The 22,508-nt window shown below is 24.8% G+C and overlaps 3 protein-coding genes across 10 annotated transcripts; 2 read left to right on the forward strand and 1 right to left on the reverse strand.

The window, feature by feature from the left end:
- The first annotated feature begins 2,508 nt into the window (after positions 1-2,508).
- On the forward strand, positions 2,509-5,589 carry LOC135927797 (uncharacterized). Of its 7 annotated transcripts, XM_065463986.1 has the most exons (9): positions 2,509-2,626; positions 2,669-2,753; positions 2,800-3,884; positions 4,205-4,285; positions 4,333-4,590; positions 4,899-4,982; positions 5,088-5,171; positions 5,328-5,414; positions 5,521-5,583. In XM_065463986.1, the coding sequence occupies exons 5-9, from the start codon at positions 4,333-4,335 to the stop codon at positions 5,521-5,523; spliced, it is 516 nt and encodes a 171-aa protein (XP_065320058.1). In that variant the 5' UTR covers positions 2,509-2,626; positions 2,669-2,753; positions 2,800-3,884; positions 4,205-4,285; the 3' UTR covers positions 5,524-5,583. The 7 variants fall into 7 exon arrangements, 6 of the variants coding, with proteins under 6 accessions (XP_065320058.1, XP_065320055.1, XP_065320056.1 ...); XM_065463983.1 differs by having other exon boundaries at positions 2,800-4,289; XM_065463984.1 differs by having other exon boundaries at positions 2,800-4,285.
- Positions 5,590-5,782: 193 nt separating this feature from the next.
- On the forward strand, positions 5,783-9,405 carry LOC135927798 (zinc finger MYM-type protein 1-like). Of its 2 annotated transcripts, XM_065463989.1 has the most exons (8): positions 5,783-5,851; positions 5,961-6,047; positions 6,092-6,341; positions 6,403-7,503; positions 7,543-7,832; positions 7,876-8,026; positions 8,069-8,373; positions 8,416-9,405. In XM_065463989.1, exons 3-8 carry the CDS (start codon positions 6,253-6,255, stop codon positions 8,778-8,780), a joined length of 2,301 nt encoding a protein of 766 aa, XP_065320061.1. In that variant the 5' UTR covers positions 5,783-5,851; positions 5,961-6,047; positions 6,092-6,252; the 3' UTR covers positions 8,781-9,405. The 2 variants fall into 2 exon arrangements, with proteins under 2 accessions (XP_065320061.1, XP_065320062.1); XM_065463990.1 differs by lacking the exon at positions 5,783-5,851 and having other exon boundaries at positions 5,893-6,047.
- Positions 9,406-18,013: 8,608 nt separating this feature from the next.
- LOC135928320 (sodium/calcium exchanger regulatory protein 1-like) lies at positions 18,014-19,668 on the reverse strand. Its single transcript, XM_065464760.1, has 4 exons — positions 19,561-19,668; positions 19,345-19,520; positions 19,104-19,217; positions 18,014-19,060 (listed from the first exon to the last, which is right to left on the reverse strand). Exons 1-4 carry the CDS (start codon positions 19,628-19,630, stop codon positions 19,007-19,009), a joined length of 414 nt encoding a protein of 137 aa, XP_065320832.1. The 5' UTR covers positions 19,631-19,668; the 3' UTR covers positions 18,014-19,006.
- Between the last annotated feature and the right edge of the window lie 2,840 nt (positions 19,669-22,508).

A 22,508-nucleotide genomic window follows, 5' to 3' on the forward strand; every position in this document is an offset into this window, starting at 1 on the left:
AGTTTTCTGAATGGTTCTAATAAACTCTATTCTTAATGCAAAAATGTTCCTTCGTCTTTAAAAAGTTACATAGTTATTTTATATATTGCCCATAATGTCACTTATTTTCTTCGGAAATAATATTTTTTAATATTGGATTTTATGTTTACTTCCCCATAAGCTACTAATTTAATGTCGCGTCTGTTTGTTGAATATTCTTTTAATGAAATATAACCAAAGAGGGAGGTTTCTTCTTTTTGAAATTCGTTTGTGGATACCTTTGTGACATCATAAATTATTTCTAAAATTTAAATATATTTTATTTTTAATAAGTAATTTCCAAATTCTATTAATTTACTTGACCCATAACCCATATGCCACAATCGTCGCCAATTTGTATTCATTGAATCTACTACTATATATGGTCATTGACAATCTTTATTATTAATTTTTGTCTATATATACCTTGTAAGGATAATATAATTAATTATTTAATCCAATTAACCTTTTAAGTTTATAGAATTTAAAACCTATAATATTCTTATAACATTAGATTCCAAACAATAACATTTTAGAATATATTATAAACAATCTTTATGAGATATAACAATATGCATGCTAATTTTAAAACACCCTCCCATTCCACGAAAACTGTGGGCCTTTATTTTATGCGGTTATACCTGATTCTAATACAGATCAGGTAAGAAAAGGAATTTTTTAAAATATTATTCACTGAGTTTCCCATAAATCTAATTGGCAATAAGTCATATTTTCTTTTACGTTGTGCCAATCTACTGAATTACTTCCCTCCGAATATTATGAATTCTTAATATAACTTCTTAACTTCCAAAACAAAATATAAACAAAAAGATTAAATTCTTTATTTTTTTCTTTTAAACACAAAAAAGTATTAATTATTTTTACGAAATTTCTTTTTCAAAATATATACAAAAACTGATCACGATGATTCTCATTCTCATAACCCCAAAAACAAATCAATGCGCTAAGGGTAACAAATCGGATTATTGCGCATGATAAAATACATATAATACATTTACAAAAAAAAATATATATACCAAAATACCAATACAATAATTTTAAAAAAAAGGCCAAATATGAAATTTTCGTTACATATTTTTATTTATGAATAAATGGTTTTAAAATTTAAATCAGCATAAAATTAAAATAAATAAATATTAATAAATTAGACCTTACACCAATTATTTGATCATTTATATTTAAAAATTTATTAACTTTGCTTTATTCTACCATAGCCTACACCCTAATGTCTATTCATTATCTCCCCTTGTAAAAATTCGAGGCAAGTGGTTGCTATTATTAAAAGATAATTGGAATAATATATCTATTTTTACTATTCAACAAAACGCAATTTTTTTATATTCTTCTATTTTATCCAAAATTTGCAAAAAACTAAATCATTTATTATATTTTATTTTTATTTTTAAAATTTTATTCAAATTCATTCAATTATTTAAATTATGATATCATTTAATTAATATGTTTATAATACATAAAAAATTTTATTACACATCATATAAATTTAAAAATTATAATAACTAACTATTTATAAAAATATATAAAATTACTAAATAAAAATAAATATATATATAAGTATAGAAGGCTATAAAAAGGCTTAATTAAGTAATGAGTGTGTTCCTAAAAAACAGGAATAATTATGTTTAAAAGTTTCAAGTTGAAGCTTTTGTTTAAGAAATATAGATTCGCGGTATTTGTTTGTTATTATTTTAAATATTTTCCGTAAAATTTTTAAAAAGGTATGTGGACTGGGAAAAATTGCCGTTAGTTGATATGCAGAGGCATTTGAAAGGGAATGTGAAGTGATTATTCCAATTATTTAAATTTGAAAAGTCTTTGTTAATATTATCAAATAATTTAGTAAGGAGGTCAGTGATCTGGTAACTAACACTAGATGGGATGTGTTTTATTGTTGGTATTTTTTTGATAAAGATAAATTATTCTGGAGATTCATTATTTACCTGTGTGTGTTTGGTATTAACTGGAAGTTCTATTAGTTTTATAGAGGGATCCAAACCGAGCCTGAACCGAACCATTAAACCGCGAAAACCGGTATTTTCATCCAATCTAAACCGAACCTAAACCGCTAAAAAAAATTTTAGCCGAACCACAACCGAACCTCTAAAATGTCTCTGAACCGGTTCGAGCCTCATGATTGTATGCTTATAAAATAATATGTAAGTTATTACTACTATATTGCAAAAATTTTAATTTATTCGAATTGTTTTAAAATTACCTATCACATTTGATTGATAATTGAATCAGTGTCTACATGGCCGGGGGGGGGGTAGGAGACAAATGCCTCCAAAAAATATTGGCATTTTGGGGGGTAGGTATTAATTTTGGGGGGTAGATATTGATTTTTGGGGGGTAGGCATTTGTTTTTGGGGGTAGGTATTGATTTTTGGAGGGTAATTTTTGACTTGTATTATGATATTTTTAAATCCAATAATCGATATGATTATCGTTGATTTTCTGAAAAATGTCAATTAAAGAAAAGATATCTGTCAATTTATAAATATTATACACTATATTTATTTTTTTAAATTTTTAGAAAATTCATTTACATAATGGGATTTAGATTTTCACAGTATCAATTTTAAATTATCAATATATATTTTTTTATAATAAGGACCTTTTGAATAAAGAATCCCTTTTATGATAAGATAATCCTACTCAATTAACAATATAAAGAAACATTTTTGGATTTTAAAAAGGTAATTTTTTAAGCATATAATTGCATTTTCCTTAATTTGATGATAGATAAATAAATATAATAAAGAATGAAGCTATTTTTATTTAATCTTAATATGTATACTTAATAAGTTATCTGGGTTTTGAACCATGGCAATTATTTTTGCTAATAATTTTTTAAATAATCATTTTCAATGGGGTAAATATTACCACATTTTTGTGAGGCAATCAGGTTGGACCCATAATTGATTTCTATTTATGATAAATGATTCTTTGAGGTAAGTGTAAATTATATACAAAATTATAAGTGAGAGGTGAAAACCATTGTGTGATAAAAAATTTGTTAAAAGAATTGATAAATTTTTTATTTCATTATTAGATAAATTTTATATAACATCAAATTTTCCATAATATATTTGGCCTTTTTTCTAAATATTTATAGAAATCTTGGGAGAATGAACAGATAATCTATTCCTCTCATTTGATTATTGATTTAAGAAAAGATTTCAATTAAATGAATTGACAAAGTGATTCCATATACTGAAATATTGTTTATTTTTGTTAACAATAAATTAAATTTTTGGATATGGCTTGGGAATAATCTTTGAAACCTATGATGTGGTTTGGGTTTGGATTTCCATTAAACATGAACTGGGCCTGAAAATTATTTTTACTTATGACCTAGGCTGGATGAAGAAATCAATGCCAGTGAAGGTCTCTAATTTCAATGATTAAAATATATCATTTCTCAGACTTTATTTGAAGATAAATGAATGGGCAAATCACAAATATGCCTGTTTTCAATTATTTGCAAAATTTATTAGGATTGTTAATTTAAAGAAACTATGATTTCAAAGCATCATACATTTCTAAAAATTGTTGGACACTAAGAAATAAAGAAATCAATTGTGAAGTGTATAATGGAGGAAATATTGATCCATGATTGTTTTGGCATAAATAACAAAAAATATTATATTTTTTGTGACCATGCATTAAGCTTACATATAATATAATAGGAATCTTTTAAGAAAACATTATCAAAAATATAAGTTAATAGCTGATAGTCCATTATGAATGACTGGTAATCAGAATTTTCTTCTTTATTCAATGATGGGTGCATAATAAATTTCCTTTATATGATGATGATTGAATCAGTAAATTTTTCATTATTTTTATAAAATATGTTAATAGAGTGTATATTTATGAATTTTAATTTAAAAACAATAAGGGTCTAGAATATATTTTTTTGATTATAAATTACAAATACAAATGAATAAGAATTTATTTTAAAAGATTTTAATATATTTTTTAGATTAAAAATATAATACAAATGAATAAAAATTTATTGTGCACATATATTAAAATATCTAAATATATATTTCTTTAATATATTTTGTAAAACCACTGGAAAATTTTAAAATTACACCCTCATTTAAACAAATATAAATTTAATTTCTGAATCACACCTCATAAGATAGGAGAATTTTAAGATTCAGCCATCCACCGTCAAATAAAGGATAAAATTATGATTCTCCATCATTCTTGATGGCCATCAGTGAGTAAAAAAATATTATCTAAATATTTATTTCATTTTTATTCTAGATGCCAAGTAACAAAACAATATATAAAGTCAAATGTGACTATATTAATTGTAAAACTTCTAAAATAAGAAGTGACAAAATAAATAACCATTATAAACATAAACATCCTCATGTCAAGTTATCTGATATCAAATTTACAAAGATAGCTATCAAAAAGGATAATAATTGGGTATCCTTAAATAAAGATATTCCATTCAATATCACAAATGGGGTTGAAACCAAGTTACAAAAAAAATCAATAACATCTTACTTCCAAAAAGTAATTTTTTATATATATTATTTTAATTCATGACAATAAATATAAGTAAAAATAACCTTAAATTTTGTGAATTAGTAGAAACCAATTCTTCATCTATAATTTGAGCATAATACTTTTAATTTTTATTAAAGATAAGATTTTTAATATATAGGTACATTTTTATTATGCCCTTTATCAATTTTGAAGGAAATAAATTATAAGAATATTTAAATATTTCAACTTTTGTTAAAAAAAAATTTATATATTATAATTAAGAATAAAATAAGTCATTTGCCTAAAATTTTCACTACTCTTTATTTAATAATTAGCACAAATCTTTTATTGAAGATTCCCAAATTATATTATCTCATACAATGCCCAGTTCCAGTGATCTGCTGATTTTGAATAATGAGGTACTTAATTTAAATAAGATTTGTTTTATAATTTTGAAGGGAATAAATGAGGATATTCAGATATTTTCATGAACAAATTTTAATTAATCTTTATTTAATAATTAGCTCAAATCTTTTACTGAAGATTCCCAAATTATATTATCTCATACAATGCCCAGTTCCAGTGATCTGGTGATTTTGAATGATGAGGTACTTAATTTAAATAAGATTTGTTTGATAATTCTGAAGTGAATAAATTATGAAATATTTTCCACTTTTCTATATCTTAATTAAGAATAAAATTTTTATTAAAATTAAGATTTTCATAAGTAAACAAATTTTAACCACTCTTTATTTAATAATTAGCATGAATCTTTTATTGAAGATTCCCAAATTATATTATCTTCTCATACAATGCCCAGTTCCAGTGATCTGCTGATTTTGAATAATGAGGTACTTAATTTAAATAAGATTTCTTTTATAATTTTGAAGGGAATAAATGAGGATATTCAGATATTTTCATGAATAAACAAATTTTAATTATTCTTTATTTAATAAGTAGCACAAATCTTTTACTGAAGATTCCCAAATTATATTATCTCATACAATGCCCAGTTCCAGTGATCTGGTGATTTTTGAATGATGAGGTACTTAATTTAAATAAGATTTGTTTGATAATTCTGAAGTGAATAAATTATGAAATATTTTCCACTTTTCTATATCTTAATTAAGAATAAAATTTTTATTAAAATTAAGATTTTCATAAGTAAACAAATTTTAACCACTCTTTATTTAATAATTAGCATGAATCTTTTATTGAAGATTCCCAAATTATATTATCTTCTCATACAATGCCCAGTTCCAGTGATCTGCTGATTTTGAATAATGAGGTACTTAATTTAAATAAGATTTCTTTTATAATTTTGAAGGGAATAAATGAGGATATTCAGATATTTTCATGAATAAACAAATTTTAATTATTCTTTATTTAATAATTAGCACAAATCTTTTACTGAAGATTCCCAAATTATATTATCTTCTCATACAATGCCCAGTTCCAGTGATCTGCTGATTTTGAATGATGAGGTATTTAATTTAAATAAAACTATACACTCTTTAATAATAATTAGCAAACACACAAAGTTATTGAAAATTCCCCAATTATATCTTTTTTTCATCCAATTATCAATCCCAATGCAAGCCAAAATATTTCAAACATTAAAGGCCCAAATATTATTCAATTATATAAAAAAAGGAGCCTAATGACCCTTTTCATTTCATATTCTTTAGAATGACAAATATCTTGATTAATTTCATAATTTCCATAGGCCCATGTCAGCCATGTTCAAATATATTTCAATATCCTGTTACTCACAAAAGGTTTTTAAAAAATTTAATTTTTATTAATTTTTACGCATCCATTATTTCTACTTTTAAATAGGAGCATGAATATATCCTATTATAAAAAGGTTAATATTGATGGTTCCCTCAAACCAAGAAATTGGTTATCCTATAGCACCACTTTAGACAAAGTCTTTTGTCTTTATTGTCTTATGTTTGGTGGCCCTAAATCCAATACTTTTTGGACTCAACTTGGAGTAAATAATTGGAAAAATTTTAAGCGTGACTTAGAGAGACATGAGTCATCTTCTATTCATAAGGATTGTGAATACACCAACATGACTTGGCTTGCAAATAAGCGTATTCAAGATCATTTTCTATCAAATAGGCTTGATATAATAATGGAAAATCGTAATATAGTTCATAATATTATTGATGCCATTATATACCTTATAAAATGTAACATAGCCTTTTGGGGCACTAATTCGAATGAAGGTAATTTTATGTGCCTCATAAAATTAATGGCAAAAACGGTTCCAACTTTACGGGCATACATTGATAACAACGAAAAATTGAGGAGAAAAAAATCAGATAAAATTTCAAGACCTTATATAAATTTATTGTCATATGGCCATGTGAAAAAAATTATTGAAGTCATTAAGATAAAAATAATAAAATGTATTATTCAAAAAATTAAAGAGAATTGTGCCTATAGCATCATATTAGATGGAACATATGATGTGTCTAAAAAAGAATGCATTGCTTTACTTGTAAGATATATAGAAGATGATCCGCATCCACATCCTGTAGAAAGGATCATCCATGTTTTTACAACATCAGAAACCACCGGGGAAAATATAAAGAAACATGTTTTTTCTAAGTTCAAAGATCTTGGTCTTCCTCTTGATTATATGGTTGGGCAAAGTATGGATGGTGCAGGGAATATGAGAGGAGTATACAAAGGAATGCAGGCTTTAATATTGAAAGAGGCTCCAAAAGCCATATATATTTGGTGCCATGCACATAGGCTCAATTTAGTAGTTGCTCATGTTTGTGGATGCAAAATAGAAATGAAAAAGGTAATGGGAATATTGGATGAGTTATATAATTTCATGAATGGGGTAAGACGTCAAGGAGTGTTTGTTAAATATCAAATGACAAAGTCTAAAAAATCTCTTAAAAGAATAAAAAATACAACAAGGTAAATATAATATTTTTAATGTAACTTATCTTTTTTTAGAAATTGGTCATCATCTTATAAAGCTGTAGAAATTTTTTTAGATGTTTATGAACATATTATAGCATCATTAAATGAATTAAAAGATTCTAATGACCCAAGCACCTCTTCTATTGCCGATGGATTATTAACAAGAATTAAGGATGAAGATTTCATATTAAGTCTATTTATTTTGAAAGAAATATTGAAATGCACACATGAGGCTTGTATTGAAATGCAGGCAGTTGGTAATGATTTGGCTATGGTAACTAAATTAATACAACACACAAAAAATAAATTACAAAGACTAAGAGGTTAAAATTAGTTACGATTTCTATAAATAATTTTAAAATGTAGCTAATGGGGATAATATTTTTTTAAAATTGCATTCCTTATCTAACAGTTATTTGAAAAAGAATAATGTTACAACGGAATTGCATAATATAAAATCAATATTCAAATTTGATCAAACAGCATTCAATAATTATGTTAAACAAAAAAAAAACAAGTTGAATAAAAAAAGATTTAAAATTATTATTTAGCATTATAGATATAAAAGGGAAATATTTTTCCCTGTGCTTGATACAATCATTAATGATTTAAATGAAAGATTTAATTATGATTGTTTAAATTTTTTATCTCAAATATCTCTTTTTACACCAGCTGGAATTATAGCCAATGATAGAATAGAAGGGTGGCAAATATCTCAAATTTGTCATACTTACCAATTAAATGCTCAAGATATTGCTCGTGAATATAATGATTTTCGATCTTTATATTTGGATTCACAAGCAATCATTTATTGCAAGGATCTTTTGAAAATAAAAAAGAATGATGGGTTATATATTGATGAAAGTAATTTATTGATATTTTATTTAAAATTATATATAATTAAAGGTATTGTAAACGATGAAACCGAGGAAGATATCAATAACGATAACATAATTAATACAAAAAAATGGATAAAATATTCATTTATACTACCATATCGTCTTTTAAATAAATTAAATTCTTATTCTAATTTATATTTATTATATAAATATTTATTGACTCTACCAACTACTTCTTGTTCAGCCGAAAGAGTGATGAGCAAAGTCAAAATAAATAAAACTAGAATGCGGAATAAAATTTCTGACCCCTTTTTAGAAAATTTACTTCTAATATCCAGCGAAATTGATGTTTTTGAAAGATTTAAAATAGACGACATTATAACGCGATTTGCATCTACGTCTAAAAGATTAACTAAATTATTAATAAAATAAGTTATATCTTTTTCACAGCTAATTATATACGCCTTTTTAATAATGTAAATTTAATTTAATAGTTTTTTATATCATTCTAGTCCGGTGCATAATATAATACTATATTCATTTTATTTAAATATTTTATAATAGTTATATTTACATAAATGTTTTTATAATTCCAGTGCAAAATATATTATATTCATTTTATTTTAATATTTTATATAAAACTTATATTTACATAGATGTTTTTATAATTCCAGTGCAACTATATTCATTTTTTTCTCATATTTTATATAAAAGTTATATTTACATAAAAAAATTTATATTTCCAGTGCAAAATATACTCTATTCATTTTATATTTTATATAATAGTTATATTTACATAAATGTTTTTATAATTCTTGTGCAAAATATACTATATTCTTTATTCTAATATTTTATATAAAAGTTATATTTACATAAAAATTTTTTTTATATAATAGTTATATCTATATGAATGTTTTTAATTAATATAAAGGCATTAGTATTTATAGAATCAAGCTATACCTCTTTAAAATTACTCATTTTGTTTTTTTTACTTAATATAAAGGTATTAGTAATTATAGAATCAAGCTATACCTCTTTAAAATTACTCATCTTATATTTTTTTACTAAATTTTTGATATTTTTTTATAGTAATGTAAATATGTTATCTCATTTAATACTATTATATTAATTTTTATGAAAATAAATTGATTATCAATCAAATTATGAAAAGATTGCACTACCTACTTAAATATAAGTTAATTGAAAACGGATAGTAACAATAGTTATCAGTTTGTAAATTTTTTTTTCCAAAGCAGGTCTGAATGTTTGTAAGGGTATAAATAGTGACTTAATATAAGATTTTCTTGATTAAGGCAAATATCGCGGCCGAAGGCCGCGAAATTTTTTTAGGGGGGTAGGGGTAGATTTGGGATGGGGGTTGCCTCCATCAAATTTTCTGCCATGTAGACGCTGGATAATTGTAAGTCATAATTTTTGTAAACTTTAGTATATTGCCATTTTCACATTTTTTAAATATTTTAAGCTTATAAATTATAATGTCTAGGGAAAAATTAAACCAATATATAAATTATTTACATATAGTTTAATGAATGGCACATTAAATCTGATATCATATTAGCAGTGCCGACTACCTGAGATAAGTAAAAAGATGTTTTAAACAATTAGTATATGTTGATCGATTGACTTTTATTTAACTTAAATTGTTATTTTAGCCTTTAACTATGTATTTCGTTTAAATTGTTTTTTTTATAAAACATAAATATATATATATATATATACCTTATTTTATATTTATTTTTAGTATCATATTAGTTTTAGAATAAAATTATTATAAATTAAAATCTCTTTCCACCGTTATCTTTCAACACTGTTATCACCTATATTGTAATAATAACCCATTTTTCAAAGATATTTTTGAGACGGAATCGCGCGTTCGTTAAAATATACTAAATATTAGTCCCCTCTAAGAAGAGATCAGAGAACGCCTAGTTGGTATCAGAAAAAAACATGATTTTTATTCGAACCTAGAACTATCGTATTGAGATTATTCAACGACTGGGCCATAGACGTTTTTCGAAAATGACTTTTTTAAAAAAATATATTACAAATGAACACCGGTTATCTCGATAGCATCAAATATTTGCTGGTTCAATACCGCATATTTTTATTTAGCATTAACCATTTTAAATATTTAAAACAAATAAAATTCTAATTTGAAAAATTATTATTACAATCGCCGAACCCAGTATTTTAACGCTGATTTCCTTAAATCAAGAAAAGTTACTCAATATGACGCTCTAGATTTATATTAATATGATGTACATTTTACATTTATGTGTAGATTTTTACCGAGGCCTTTTCCAAACAAGAGGCTTTTATTTTTCTAAAAATTTGTGATTAACTTTCATAAAAATTTCCCGGATTTGAATAAGTTTGTACCGAGTATTAAAATTACTACATATAAAACAAAAATATCTTTTTGATTATAATTTGAAAATAAAATTATTTTCTCAGTCATAAATTATAAAGAGTCATGAAGAATGGTGGAGATCAAGGTATGCATGGCTTGGTAGGTGTTTTGCTATTTTTGCTATAAAATTGCAATTTTATTTAATGGAATTCAAAAAAATACACCAATTGTATCGTTGGATTGCCCTCCATTAAAGTCTAGTCTATAATCTATCATTTTATTTTGTATTATGTATTAACGCCATCAACAATGAGTAAGATGACACCCCATATAAGATAAATGGGCACATATTCAAATTTAACCCACATAAATTATATTCATTTTTAATTGCGTATAAATAAATAACGTAATTAATATAAATTATAAAAATATTTTTTTTAAAAAATTGATCTTCACAATAAGAAGGAGGCCCACATAAAATAGGTCATTCCTGGCACAACTAGAATGTACCCAATTTTGAAATCCCAAATCTCAATTTTGAAATCGTAAATCCCAATTTCGAAATCCCAATAAGCTCTTTTTGTTATTATAACTTAAAGTAGTACACTACGCAATGCGTAGCCTTTCTTTTTTTTTACATCTATAAATATAAAAATAATTAATTAAATGGAGATTGCAAGTAATAATTTTTGAAGATTTTTTTTATCCCTTTATTATCTATTGGGATATAAAGGCTTGGCACAACAGGCTAAGTTTGATGTAGAATATGACATGATGCGATATTGAACGAACCATATTTCGCTATTAATATATATAAAATCTATATAATGTTTATTGCGAGAAAAAATAATTATTTTAAAGAAAAAATGGATTGAAGTTCAAAGGTATACACCCCAATTAGGGCTCTATCGGGTAATTAAATATTATGAGAAGGAAATAAATTAAAAAAATATATATAAAAAACGAGATAAAAAAAAAGCTTTTTTAAAAAAGGATGGAGCGCAATTAAGAAAAACATTATTGAACCCCTAGAAAAGAGCAGTAGTTATGGATGTGTAAATTTTTTTTATCATATAAATTTAATCGTTTTAGTCGACTAAGTTTCGTTTTAGTTTAGTAGTCGTTGTGATCTTAGTCAACTAAACTGGTAGAGTAAATTAGTCAATTGAAAGATTCTTTCATATTAAGCGGTAGCAGGATAAAGTATCCACTCAGTTAAGGAGTCCATTTTTCGATTAAAAACACAACTCGAGTCTTGTTATTAAAATTTGATCGTCTAAATCTTCTAGTCATAACTTATGTGAGCTTTTTATGATAAACAATGTTTCCTATTCCTACTCTTAAAAAAATAAATTTTATAGTTGACATTAAATATTTTACGAAAGGTATACTCACGTGAACAGCACATCGATGAGAAAAGTTTAAGTGAAAAAGAATCAAAAATATAATATCAATTAGTAATTAAATATAATTTATCTATAATTTTTTTTAAAATAGAGTTTGAATGGAAAATTGAAACAATCTCTTCTTTAAAATAACAATTCAAAGCTCCATTTACCCCTTTTAAATGTTTTCACAAGTAAAACAACTAAATATAATCGTGTAGTGAAGATAGAAAACATTCTAAATCCGATTCAACGAAACTTGGATCAATCGAATAAGAACAGAGATTGTTATCTTAGAATCAGTCGGATTAAAGCTTGGGACCGGGAATTCTAAATCATTTCGTTTTCCCTAAGGTTTTTTTGGATAAATATTCTTTTCAAGAATAACACCAAAATGTTTATTTAAAAAAAAAAAAATCAGTTCATGAATTTTCTAGAACCCTGTAACCTCTCAACAGATTACGACTTAAGACCCGGCGGTCTGACCACTATCCTCTTGGGCCATGGGCAAACCCCTTATTTGGGATCATACATGTGTCTCATCTTTCCCAACTAATATTATTAGCAACCTGTTAATTCAAGCAGAGAATAAAAAAATATATATTCTCACCTATAGCTATGTCTACCAAGGGGCAGTTCTTTGCTTTAGCGTTTTAAAAAAATTTAGCTCACAAAATCAAATCGCAAATATTGAATCAAAGGAGTTTAAAATCTTTGGAGATAGAACATACAAATCGATATTTTCAAATTTAACTATTGTTCATTTCTAGGAACTCAATTATGTTTCTCTTAAAATTAAATTAAATTTTTTTTTTTTATATATATTATATTTTAATAATAAAAAAAAGAAGAAAAAAAAAGCAAATTAAATTAAAATAAATTTTCGGATTAAATTGGGGATAAATATTCTGAATTGGGTTAGGGCAAAATTTTTAAACGAGGATTTGAAAGGATACTATTTATTAATTAATTTAATATAAGTGAGTTTTCATTATAGCAATCCATGAATTTTATGGAATTCAAGAGAGAAAAATTCCCCTTAGACAAAAATACTCGTGTAGAATGAAGTGCAAATATTATACTTATAGTTGATTATTGATATTATATTATTCTTCTACCTATTATATGTAACAAGGAAGGTTTATTTCAATTAATTAATTGTCAAGTAATATTGTAAATAACTCAAGTAAAGTCTAGTATTTCAAATTTCTAATTGCGATATACTATTAATTAGCGGCTAACAAATAACAATAGTTTATATGAAACTTTTATATAGCAATGGTTCGTTCTAATTCTTTTTACATTTCCTATCAATATGGAAAAATGTACTATATTTGATTTGTATTTTTTTTAATGAATTGTTCTAAAAATATTAACTTAAAAATCATTATTAGGATTAAAGATATTTAATGTAAATAATTTTTAGTAAATTAATGAAATATTTTGGGTAGAGGAGACCGGGATTATATTATCCATAAAAAAATTGAAGCAAATTTTCCAAAATAAACGTAGTTTTTATTCTTTACATGTTTTTCTTCGGTAGAAATTATTGTCAAAGAAAAAGCTCTTTTAGGGCTTTATATTGATATAAATTTTAAAAAATGTAGCCTTTCGTGGTACGTGTTATAGCGCATCTAATTTTAAAATTTTTGAAATATGTTAATCCAAAGTAAATAAAAGTGCCAAAACCTGCCCCAGGTCTTCACATTTAATTAAAATGTAAATTCATGATATTGAATTGTCATAAATTTTGTCAATTTTTTTATACAGATATTGACATTTATTAGGAGTATTTTAATAAAAAATTTATTAGTTAAAAAAGTAAAAAATTAAAGTCACTTTTTACGTGTTAAAATTTAAACTTTCAGCATATTCCAGTAAAACATTTTTAGACGCGTTGAAGTGTCTTAATTAATTATTTTATGGTTTGAGTTTCAAATATTTAGTTTTAAAATTATTTGAGAAAAAATTATTTTCCTAATTCTTATTTTATGTTAAATTTAATTTTATAAAAATAAATTATCTCTTATCATATTATACATTACTATTTCCAGGACTAATCAACGTGGGATATTGAATGAAAATATGCTATTTTTCTGACAAATACCTGTGCTATATTCGACCCGCCTCTATCAATCGTATTAGGAAAACGGTTTATTACAAATTATATCCTTTTCTAGTCACATCTATATTGGTGATATGCAATATACAAACATATAAATTATATAAAATACAAAGAGCTTATTCAAATTCTACAGTCGAAGAGCAAAGTATTTACGATAAAGATGACGAAAAGCATGGGCTTATACATAGCATTTAAAAGTATAATAATATTATCAGTTTACATCACAATTTTAACTTTTCTTGCAATTTCCATGATCAGAAGCTTAAAAAAAATATCTAACTAGAGCTATTCACCCAAGAAATTAAATTAATCTGAATACAAACAATCAAACGCTTACAATGATGAGGAATCATGCCTTAAATTGCTGCCCATTTTCAACATTTAGTAGCTCCTAATTCAGTTAAATTACCACCACTGAATATTTATGTTTATCCAACAAATGCTTTCAAGAAACGTCTATTAAATCTATCAAGAAAACTCTACAATTATTCTCCATTATATTAATATACGTTCTCATAATTGGCTCCAAAATGATTTTCAAGTTTAATTATATTTTATCATGTATAATATCGTCTCGATCTATCTGTAAAAAATATCTTACCAACATTCAACTTTTTCTAACATTCTTAGAAATGATAGATTTTTCTTACTATACAATGCTTTTTATATGCAGTGACGCTACTTTGAGTAACTTGACAAAAACAAATTTCAAACAACTGCTGTAATTTTTTTTTTTAAAAAAGAGCCATTGATATACCTATATATATGTGTTTGCGGCAATGTGTTATTTTTTCAACTTCAAATCATTTTTTGACCACGTTTTTCCTTAAATTTTAAAAATCGGATTTTACCCGGAATATATTACAACATGTTTAAAATGCCTATTTTACGAATGACATTTTTCCTATTAATCTATAAGCCATTTATAATTTATATAAAAAATTATGGAAAAATATAAATTATATAATGTTCAAAGGTTCATGTCAAGATTGCCTAAAATTGATAGGATTGGCATCCCAAACATGATTAAATACATTTCAGGTAAAATCAGATTTTTGAATTTAACTTACTAAAATATTGATTTAAAGCTAAAAAAAAATAACACATTGCCGTTAACATATATATATAAATACCATAATGATCCATTAAAAAAATGTTTGTTTAAATTAATTTTTAATAGCTAAAATTTTGGAAGATTGAGTTTATTAGTTAACGGGTATGAATTAAAATTTCAACATTTTATGGATTTTTTTTTGTAAATTTTAAATATTATTTAATTAGTGTTTATTTTAGCATAGGCATAGCATGTATATTACAAATTGTATTTATGTTAATGCTATTATATAAACTTAGCTAGTTTAATTATATACAATGAATTATTTACAAACTAGGTATTGAATGTATTTTTTTTCAAATTTTAACTACTTTTATTTAATTTAAATATTCGACTTTCCTTGAATTATGATTTTATTATATTATATATTTTTTAAAAAAAACGAATATTTCAAATTCTTACCTTATTTGTTTATAATACATTGGCAATAAATAAATCCACCTTAAAGATTATATAATTGTATCTTTTTTAATTATATGTTAAAGACCGCCAGGCATACGCTAAGTTTAAATTGGTAAAAAAAATATTTGTAGTGTTAAAAGATAGGAAACCAAAATAGTTTCGTTTCCCAAGTAATTATTAAATTTTTTTTTATATCCGATTAAATTTTATGCAATTAAAATATAGAAGATGTTTTGGCTATAGAGCAAAAATTGTACATTTCTTTTATAATTTTAGTATAAATATATAATTATAAAATAAAAATATTGCTAGAAAAGTGTAAAAAACTCTTCAGAATTATTATACAAAAACAATAGAATGCATTTTAAACACAACTTAAAAAAATATGTTTGGACATCCTTTTAGAGCCAATTTATTCCCTGACTATATTTTATTTTACCATGTATGATATCTTTTACCCCTAATTTTTAGAAAATTTTGCATTATTCCCCTAAGTATAACTGATTTTTTTTTTAAAAAAGTACCTTAAAGATCTTACGCCATTTCGATATGATTAGTAGTCGAATGTAAGGCTCAAAACGAGTTATTTGCTATTTTAAATTTAATATATTGGATTTTTTTTTTTATAATTCTACATATTCGAATAATTTCAGTTTAATATTCACGAATATTACCCGAATAGTAAAAATTTTGTACAATAGAACTAATTTTTAAAATATATTGGGTTTGCTTTAATATAAATTATAAACTAATGGTATATTGCTGAATAAATTTCCGATAATATCAAATTTTTAATAATTCATAAAAAAAGTGCTCAAAAAAATAATTTTAAAAAATAACAATTAAAATTAAAAAAAATTTGTTAATTTATTATAAACGACCATTACCTGAGAATTGGAGCTTACATAAAATAAAAAAAGAAAATTCCTAGAAACTCTTTAGACTACTAATCCCAAAGCTGGTAAAACAATAAATCAAAGCAGTGGAAATTGTAAAAAGTTTTTATTTAAACGATAAATATAGTAGACTATACTGCCCAGGAAAAAATATTGCATTCACTAATATAAAATGAAAAATGCAAAAACGAATACTTCTAAATAATTTAATAGAAATTTATTTATTTTTAGAGGATACCTACCCTGATTTTAAATTAGGATTTTCAAAATTTGCCTAGGCCCTAAAATTATATCAAGTGGAAGTCATTAGGTATGAATCTGAGAGATACATCAGATTGTTAAATTGTTACTAATAGGAAGCAATTTGGCTATCTTAATAAAAAATAAGGATTGCGAGATATAAAGATATCGAGACATCATTTAAAATGATTGGCAATTCTCCACTGCCATCTTTTACTTTTTGTGGCGATTGCCAAATCTTTGAGACTAGTCATTAATGATTAGAAAATTTGCACGATATATTAAATTCCATTTAGACAATCGATTTCTTTAGATAGAACAAGTCTAGACACTAAAGCATACAGGAAGAACTCATAATCTGAAATGGCCATATATAAATTAAATTTAAGGAAATCAATATAACTAAACTTCTAATATAAGTAAATTTACTGAGAATTCTATAAATATTAAAGAATAAGTAAAAACTTCGACTGACATATTTTACAAAAATAAAGTTATTTTAAAATTACTTGTGCTATCTGGCGTGATTTTATTTTTGTGCCAAAATGCGATTTTATTCAATAAATATTATGGAATATTAAAATGTAGGTTAACCTTTAAAAGTTAAGTTTTAAGTTATTTTAAATTATTAACGCCACCCAATGGTAATTTTGTTTTTCTTACTTAACTTCTTTTTGAAATCTGAAAGATTTTATACGAACAGTTCTTATTGTTTTTTACAAAATATCTGAAATTTCTGTAAAAATTGACGACTGGAATTGATAAATTATTGGGAAAATGAATCGATGATTTAAGTCATAATTAGTTATTTTAAATTACTTACTCTATCTAGTGGAAATTTTTTTGTGCATGCGAATTTATTCAGTAAATATTATATTATGGAATATAGAAAATGTAGATTGACTTATATTTCAAAAATTAAGTTTTAAGGTATTAAATATTAACGCCATCTAGCGGGAATAATATTTTTCTTACTTAACTTTTTTTTCACCACTCTGAAAATTTTTATATAAACAGTTTTTTTTTGATCTGTTGGAAAAAAAAATTATTTATACTAACATTTAAAAAAAATTAATTACAAAAAATATTTATAAAGTAAAAATTATTTTATTCAAGATACATGGAAGAATTTATTTAGAGCTATAAAATGAGTCATATATAGTGAATATAATATTTTTGTTATCATAATTTATAAAAAATCATTTTCGAAGGCTAATATTTTGGATTCATCAATTATAACACTTCATAAACTAATTTACAAAATTTTAACAAAATCTCACATGGTCAAGTTGTAAAGTTAAGATTTGATATGGAATAATCAAGAAGTGAATTTGTTAGCTTCTTCAAATACAAGTTTTTGTTAAAATATTAAAATTTATATATTAAGTGCATGATCTTATTGACTATGATATTTTGGATAGAAAAAATATAAATTTAATAGCGAAAGTTTATATTTCTATAAGATAAATAATTTTATTTTTAATATTATAAAAATTACCTATAGGGGAAAACAATGTAATTGAGGTTGATGCTATAAAGGTAAAATTTTATTTATTAATATAAATTTTTATAAAATGTTTATTTAAGAAAAAAGAAAAATTAATGTCAAAAAAATATAATATCTAATCTTTTTTAAATCTCACATAATACATATTCGAATATAATCAGCACTTAATGAATATATTAATGATTATAATATTTATTTATGTATACTATTGAAACAAATTTAGACTAGTGTTCAGAGTTGGTAAAGTTGATTGTTTAGATTCAGGCCCAGGGTCTTATACAACCAATTTAACAATACCTCTCCCCCCATCCAATTTTTAAATAATACACTACTCGGTTTAACATAATTTGAATAAAATAAAACTGTACTAGTAAGTTTTTTTTATTTATTTATAAGTAAAAATATCAAAAACAAACTTCTAAATTTTTTTAAAAAAATCATTTGACTAGATAAGCTGTTGGGTGGGAAATGACCCATTGGTAAAGGTTTCAAAAACTCTGACCATTTTAAAGGTCTTAAAAGATTTACTTTTTGATTTATTGTAGCATATTTTTGTTTTTGTATAAAATTTGACTAGTTATATTATATAAATTATTGTAGCAGATAAAATAAATAAGTCTATTCAATCCTTTCAAAATATCGTTTAGCTACCACATCTTTGCAGGTTAAAATCTAAATGATTAAATTTATATACATGTGTAAAATACAACCTAACCAAAACAACATGATTGTCATCTGTCCATTCTCTAATATTTTTTTGTTTATCCTCAGGTTTATTACAAGGTGTCTCTTCCTCAATCAATTTATTACCATCAATGTGGATTACTACCTATAATAAACAACTAATATATTTAAAAAATTATAACTAATAGGATAGGATACAAATAAAAAGTTTAACTAATTAGCAACACATTTTTATAATAAAAATTTAAGCAAATAATTAATTCAAAATTTACTTTGCATTTTGTACCATCCATACGAGTATGATAAAACTCTTCATCTAATTTAAATTTCATATCAATGACGGTTTTTATGAATGTGTACACTTTAAGCGTCCAAATATCCACTTCATTATTAATCTCAAGATATGGAGTTAAGGCAGTTGCCATTTTAATAGCCATAAATCCAGCACCTAAAATATTATCTTATTAAATAAATCTAAGAAAATAAACCTCTTGCTTTAAGGTACTCTTCAAAATTTTCACTTTTTATTAGTATATATTTGCCTTTAAAACTGGTCATTTACATTAATATAAATTTGTTATTACTGAAGTGATAAGATGACATCAGTTACGTTTGCAGACAGGTTCATAATAGGTTGAACTAGGGATAGTAACAAAAGAAAAGAAAGGTACTTAAATTTTAATCTTGAAACATAAATAAATTTATAAAATTAATTTTATTAGACACCTACATGAAACACATTTTAAATTTAAATGGTTAAATAAACTAATATATAATTTTGTTTTATTTATGCTATTATTTGATTTATAAAATATTTGATTAATTTTCGTGTTATAAGATTTTAAAATAGGGTGCTAGAAGGAGCGAATTTCTTAAAATAAGATGTAATCTATAAAACAAATTTAATTAGAAAAAGCGGGTAATGTTTGTTATTATCAAAGACATTCTGGTAATGTTATTAAAAAGCCCGATTCGGGTCGATTTTACAAAATGGCCCGATTAAGATTATAGCTAAAATAATATTATGTATGCATTGTGATTTGGCAAAGAGATGTCCAAGCATTTCTGTCAGCCTTGTGCTAAATATTTTGGATTACATAATATTATTTTGGTTATTAACTAAATCGGGCCGTTTTTTAAAATCGACCAGAATCGGGATTTTTAACAACATTACATTCCGGAACCAATCGGTGTTTTATTTATTTTTTATTTGTATTCGATACTGACACCGAAATCTTTGATAAACCTTTGTGTCTAGTCGACAAGAGGGTGGCTTTGCTATACTGCAGTTATGGGTCCGAATCCAGCAAGAGAATTTATTTTTTTGAATCCAACTGGTTTCGTCCTGGAGGGAGGGGGTGTGTGATTGTTATAAAAATTGCTATATATTGACTTGCCAGTAGTGGTGTTAAACAACTCGTTATGAGCCGCCTGTGAAAAACGGCTAATTCATATGCCAGAAAAGAAATTGTAAAGAGTGTCATCAGTGACACTTATTATTTTTTAAAATTCGATTGCTTTATAAATTTCAGCTATTGCAATCTATCATTGACTGTTGTGTATTGGCAAGCGTTTATTATCATGCATTATCCTATAAAAGATTGCAGGTGGCACTTATTTTTTTTTTATATACATTATTACTCGGGCACTAGTCAACATGGGATATTGGATCAAGATAAGTTACTTCCTGGATAGATATATCTGTTTGATTCGGTACTCCTCTATCAATCGAATAAGGAAAACGGTTTACTACAAATTGTATCCTTCTCTAGTAGTTTGTATAATGGTGATGTCTACTATACCAATATATAATTTATATAAATTACAAAAGGTTTGCGTAAATTCGACAGCAAACGGGGTGAGCCCAAGATGCAAAGTTATTGTGGTAAATAAAAATATGGGTTTATATATAATTTCAAAAAATATATTAATATTTTTGGTTTCCAAATTTTAACTTTTCTCATAATTTGCATGATCAGTAGCTTAAAAAAATATTTAACTAGATCTTTTCCCGTGACAAATCAATTTGATCTAGATAATACAAACAATCAAGCACATTCAAAAACAGGGGTTATTTTACCCCCACAGAATGTTTATAATAATCCAACTAATTTCAAGGAACGGTTATTGAGATCTATTAATAAAACTTTACAATTATTCTTCATTATATTTACTAGTAGATAGCCCGTCAAAAATGACGGGGAATGAGAATTTTCTTCTTACTTTTATGCTAGATGTTACCTGTTATTTGAAAATAATATTCAATTTTTATTCTTTTTACCTCCTGCCCCCTTCAGGCCGGGTTCAATCCATTAAAACTAAGTGTAAATACTATTGTTTGAGTAAGAATAAATTTAAAGCTTTTACTTGATAATACCAATATTATTTATTAAATATTACTGATCACTTAAACCTAATATTTAATATTAAAAAAATTCCCAGGCAAAGTAAAAAGCCATAATAATTTTGAAAAATTCTTCCAAGCCCAATGAAAGATCATAATAATTTTGGTAGTTGAGAACTGAAATAACATTCATAATGAATTTAAAAATACAATTAAAATCAGATTTTCATGGGGCTTGGTGTTTTAGGCCAATGTCTGTCCCATAATTAATAGTAAAAAAATTATCAAGCGTCCAAGCTCATAATAATTTTGAAAAATTTTCCCCAAGCCCAGCCCAATATAAAAATATTTTCCAAGCCCAGCCCAACCCATGATAATTTTATAAAAAAATTATTATAAAACCTGGCCAACTCATAGTAATTTTTAAAATTTTTCCCCAAACCTGTAGATAGGTAAATCTCTAAAAACAATATCGATTTTTTATTCTAACTTAACCCAGCTCACCCTTACTTCAGACCAAGGCCAACCCATTTAGACTAAGAGTGAATACTATTTTTTTGAATAAAAATAATATTTAAATTAGCTTTTACCTGAGGGCCATATAAATTGTGTTAAATATTACACCTATGCCTAATATTAAAAAAATTCCCACGCACTTGGGAAAATTTTCTCAAACCTGCCAAAGACCATAATAATTTTGGTAGTTGAGAACTGAAATAAAATATATAAAAAGTCACAATGCATTTAAAAATACAATCAGAATATGAAAGTTGCATGGGCCTTGGTTTGTGATCAGGCCTGGCCATATCTTCAAAAGATTTCAGGCCAATTTCTAGCCCATATTTAAAATTAAAAAATTTTTTAGTCCAAATTAATTGTGAAAAATATTTACCATGCCCAGGAAAACTCAGAATAATTAATTTTTTCCTTGGATCCTGAAAAATAGCATGGGGTTTATAAGAATTAATTGGGAAAATTTTTCAAAATTATCATCAAATGAAGGGGAAATATCAGATTTACCTATCATTATATGAAATTCATGAATACATATTAAAGTACCATGCTGAAAATATGATCATACTAATTTAAATT

Source organism: Gordionus sp. m RMFG-2023, chromosome 4 (assembly GCF_954871325.1).
Source record: "Gordionus sp. m RMFG-2023 chromosome 4, tfGorSpeb1-WG-v2, whole genome shotgun sequence".
Taxonomy (NCBI): domain Eukaryota; kingdom Metazoa; phylum Nematomorpha; class Gordioida; order Chordodea; family Parachordodidae; genus Gordionus; species Gordionus sp. m RMFG-2023.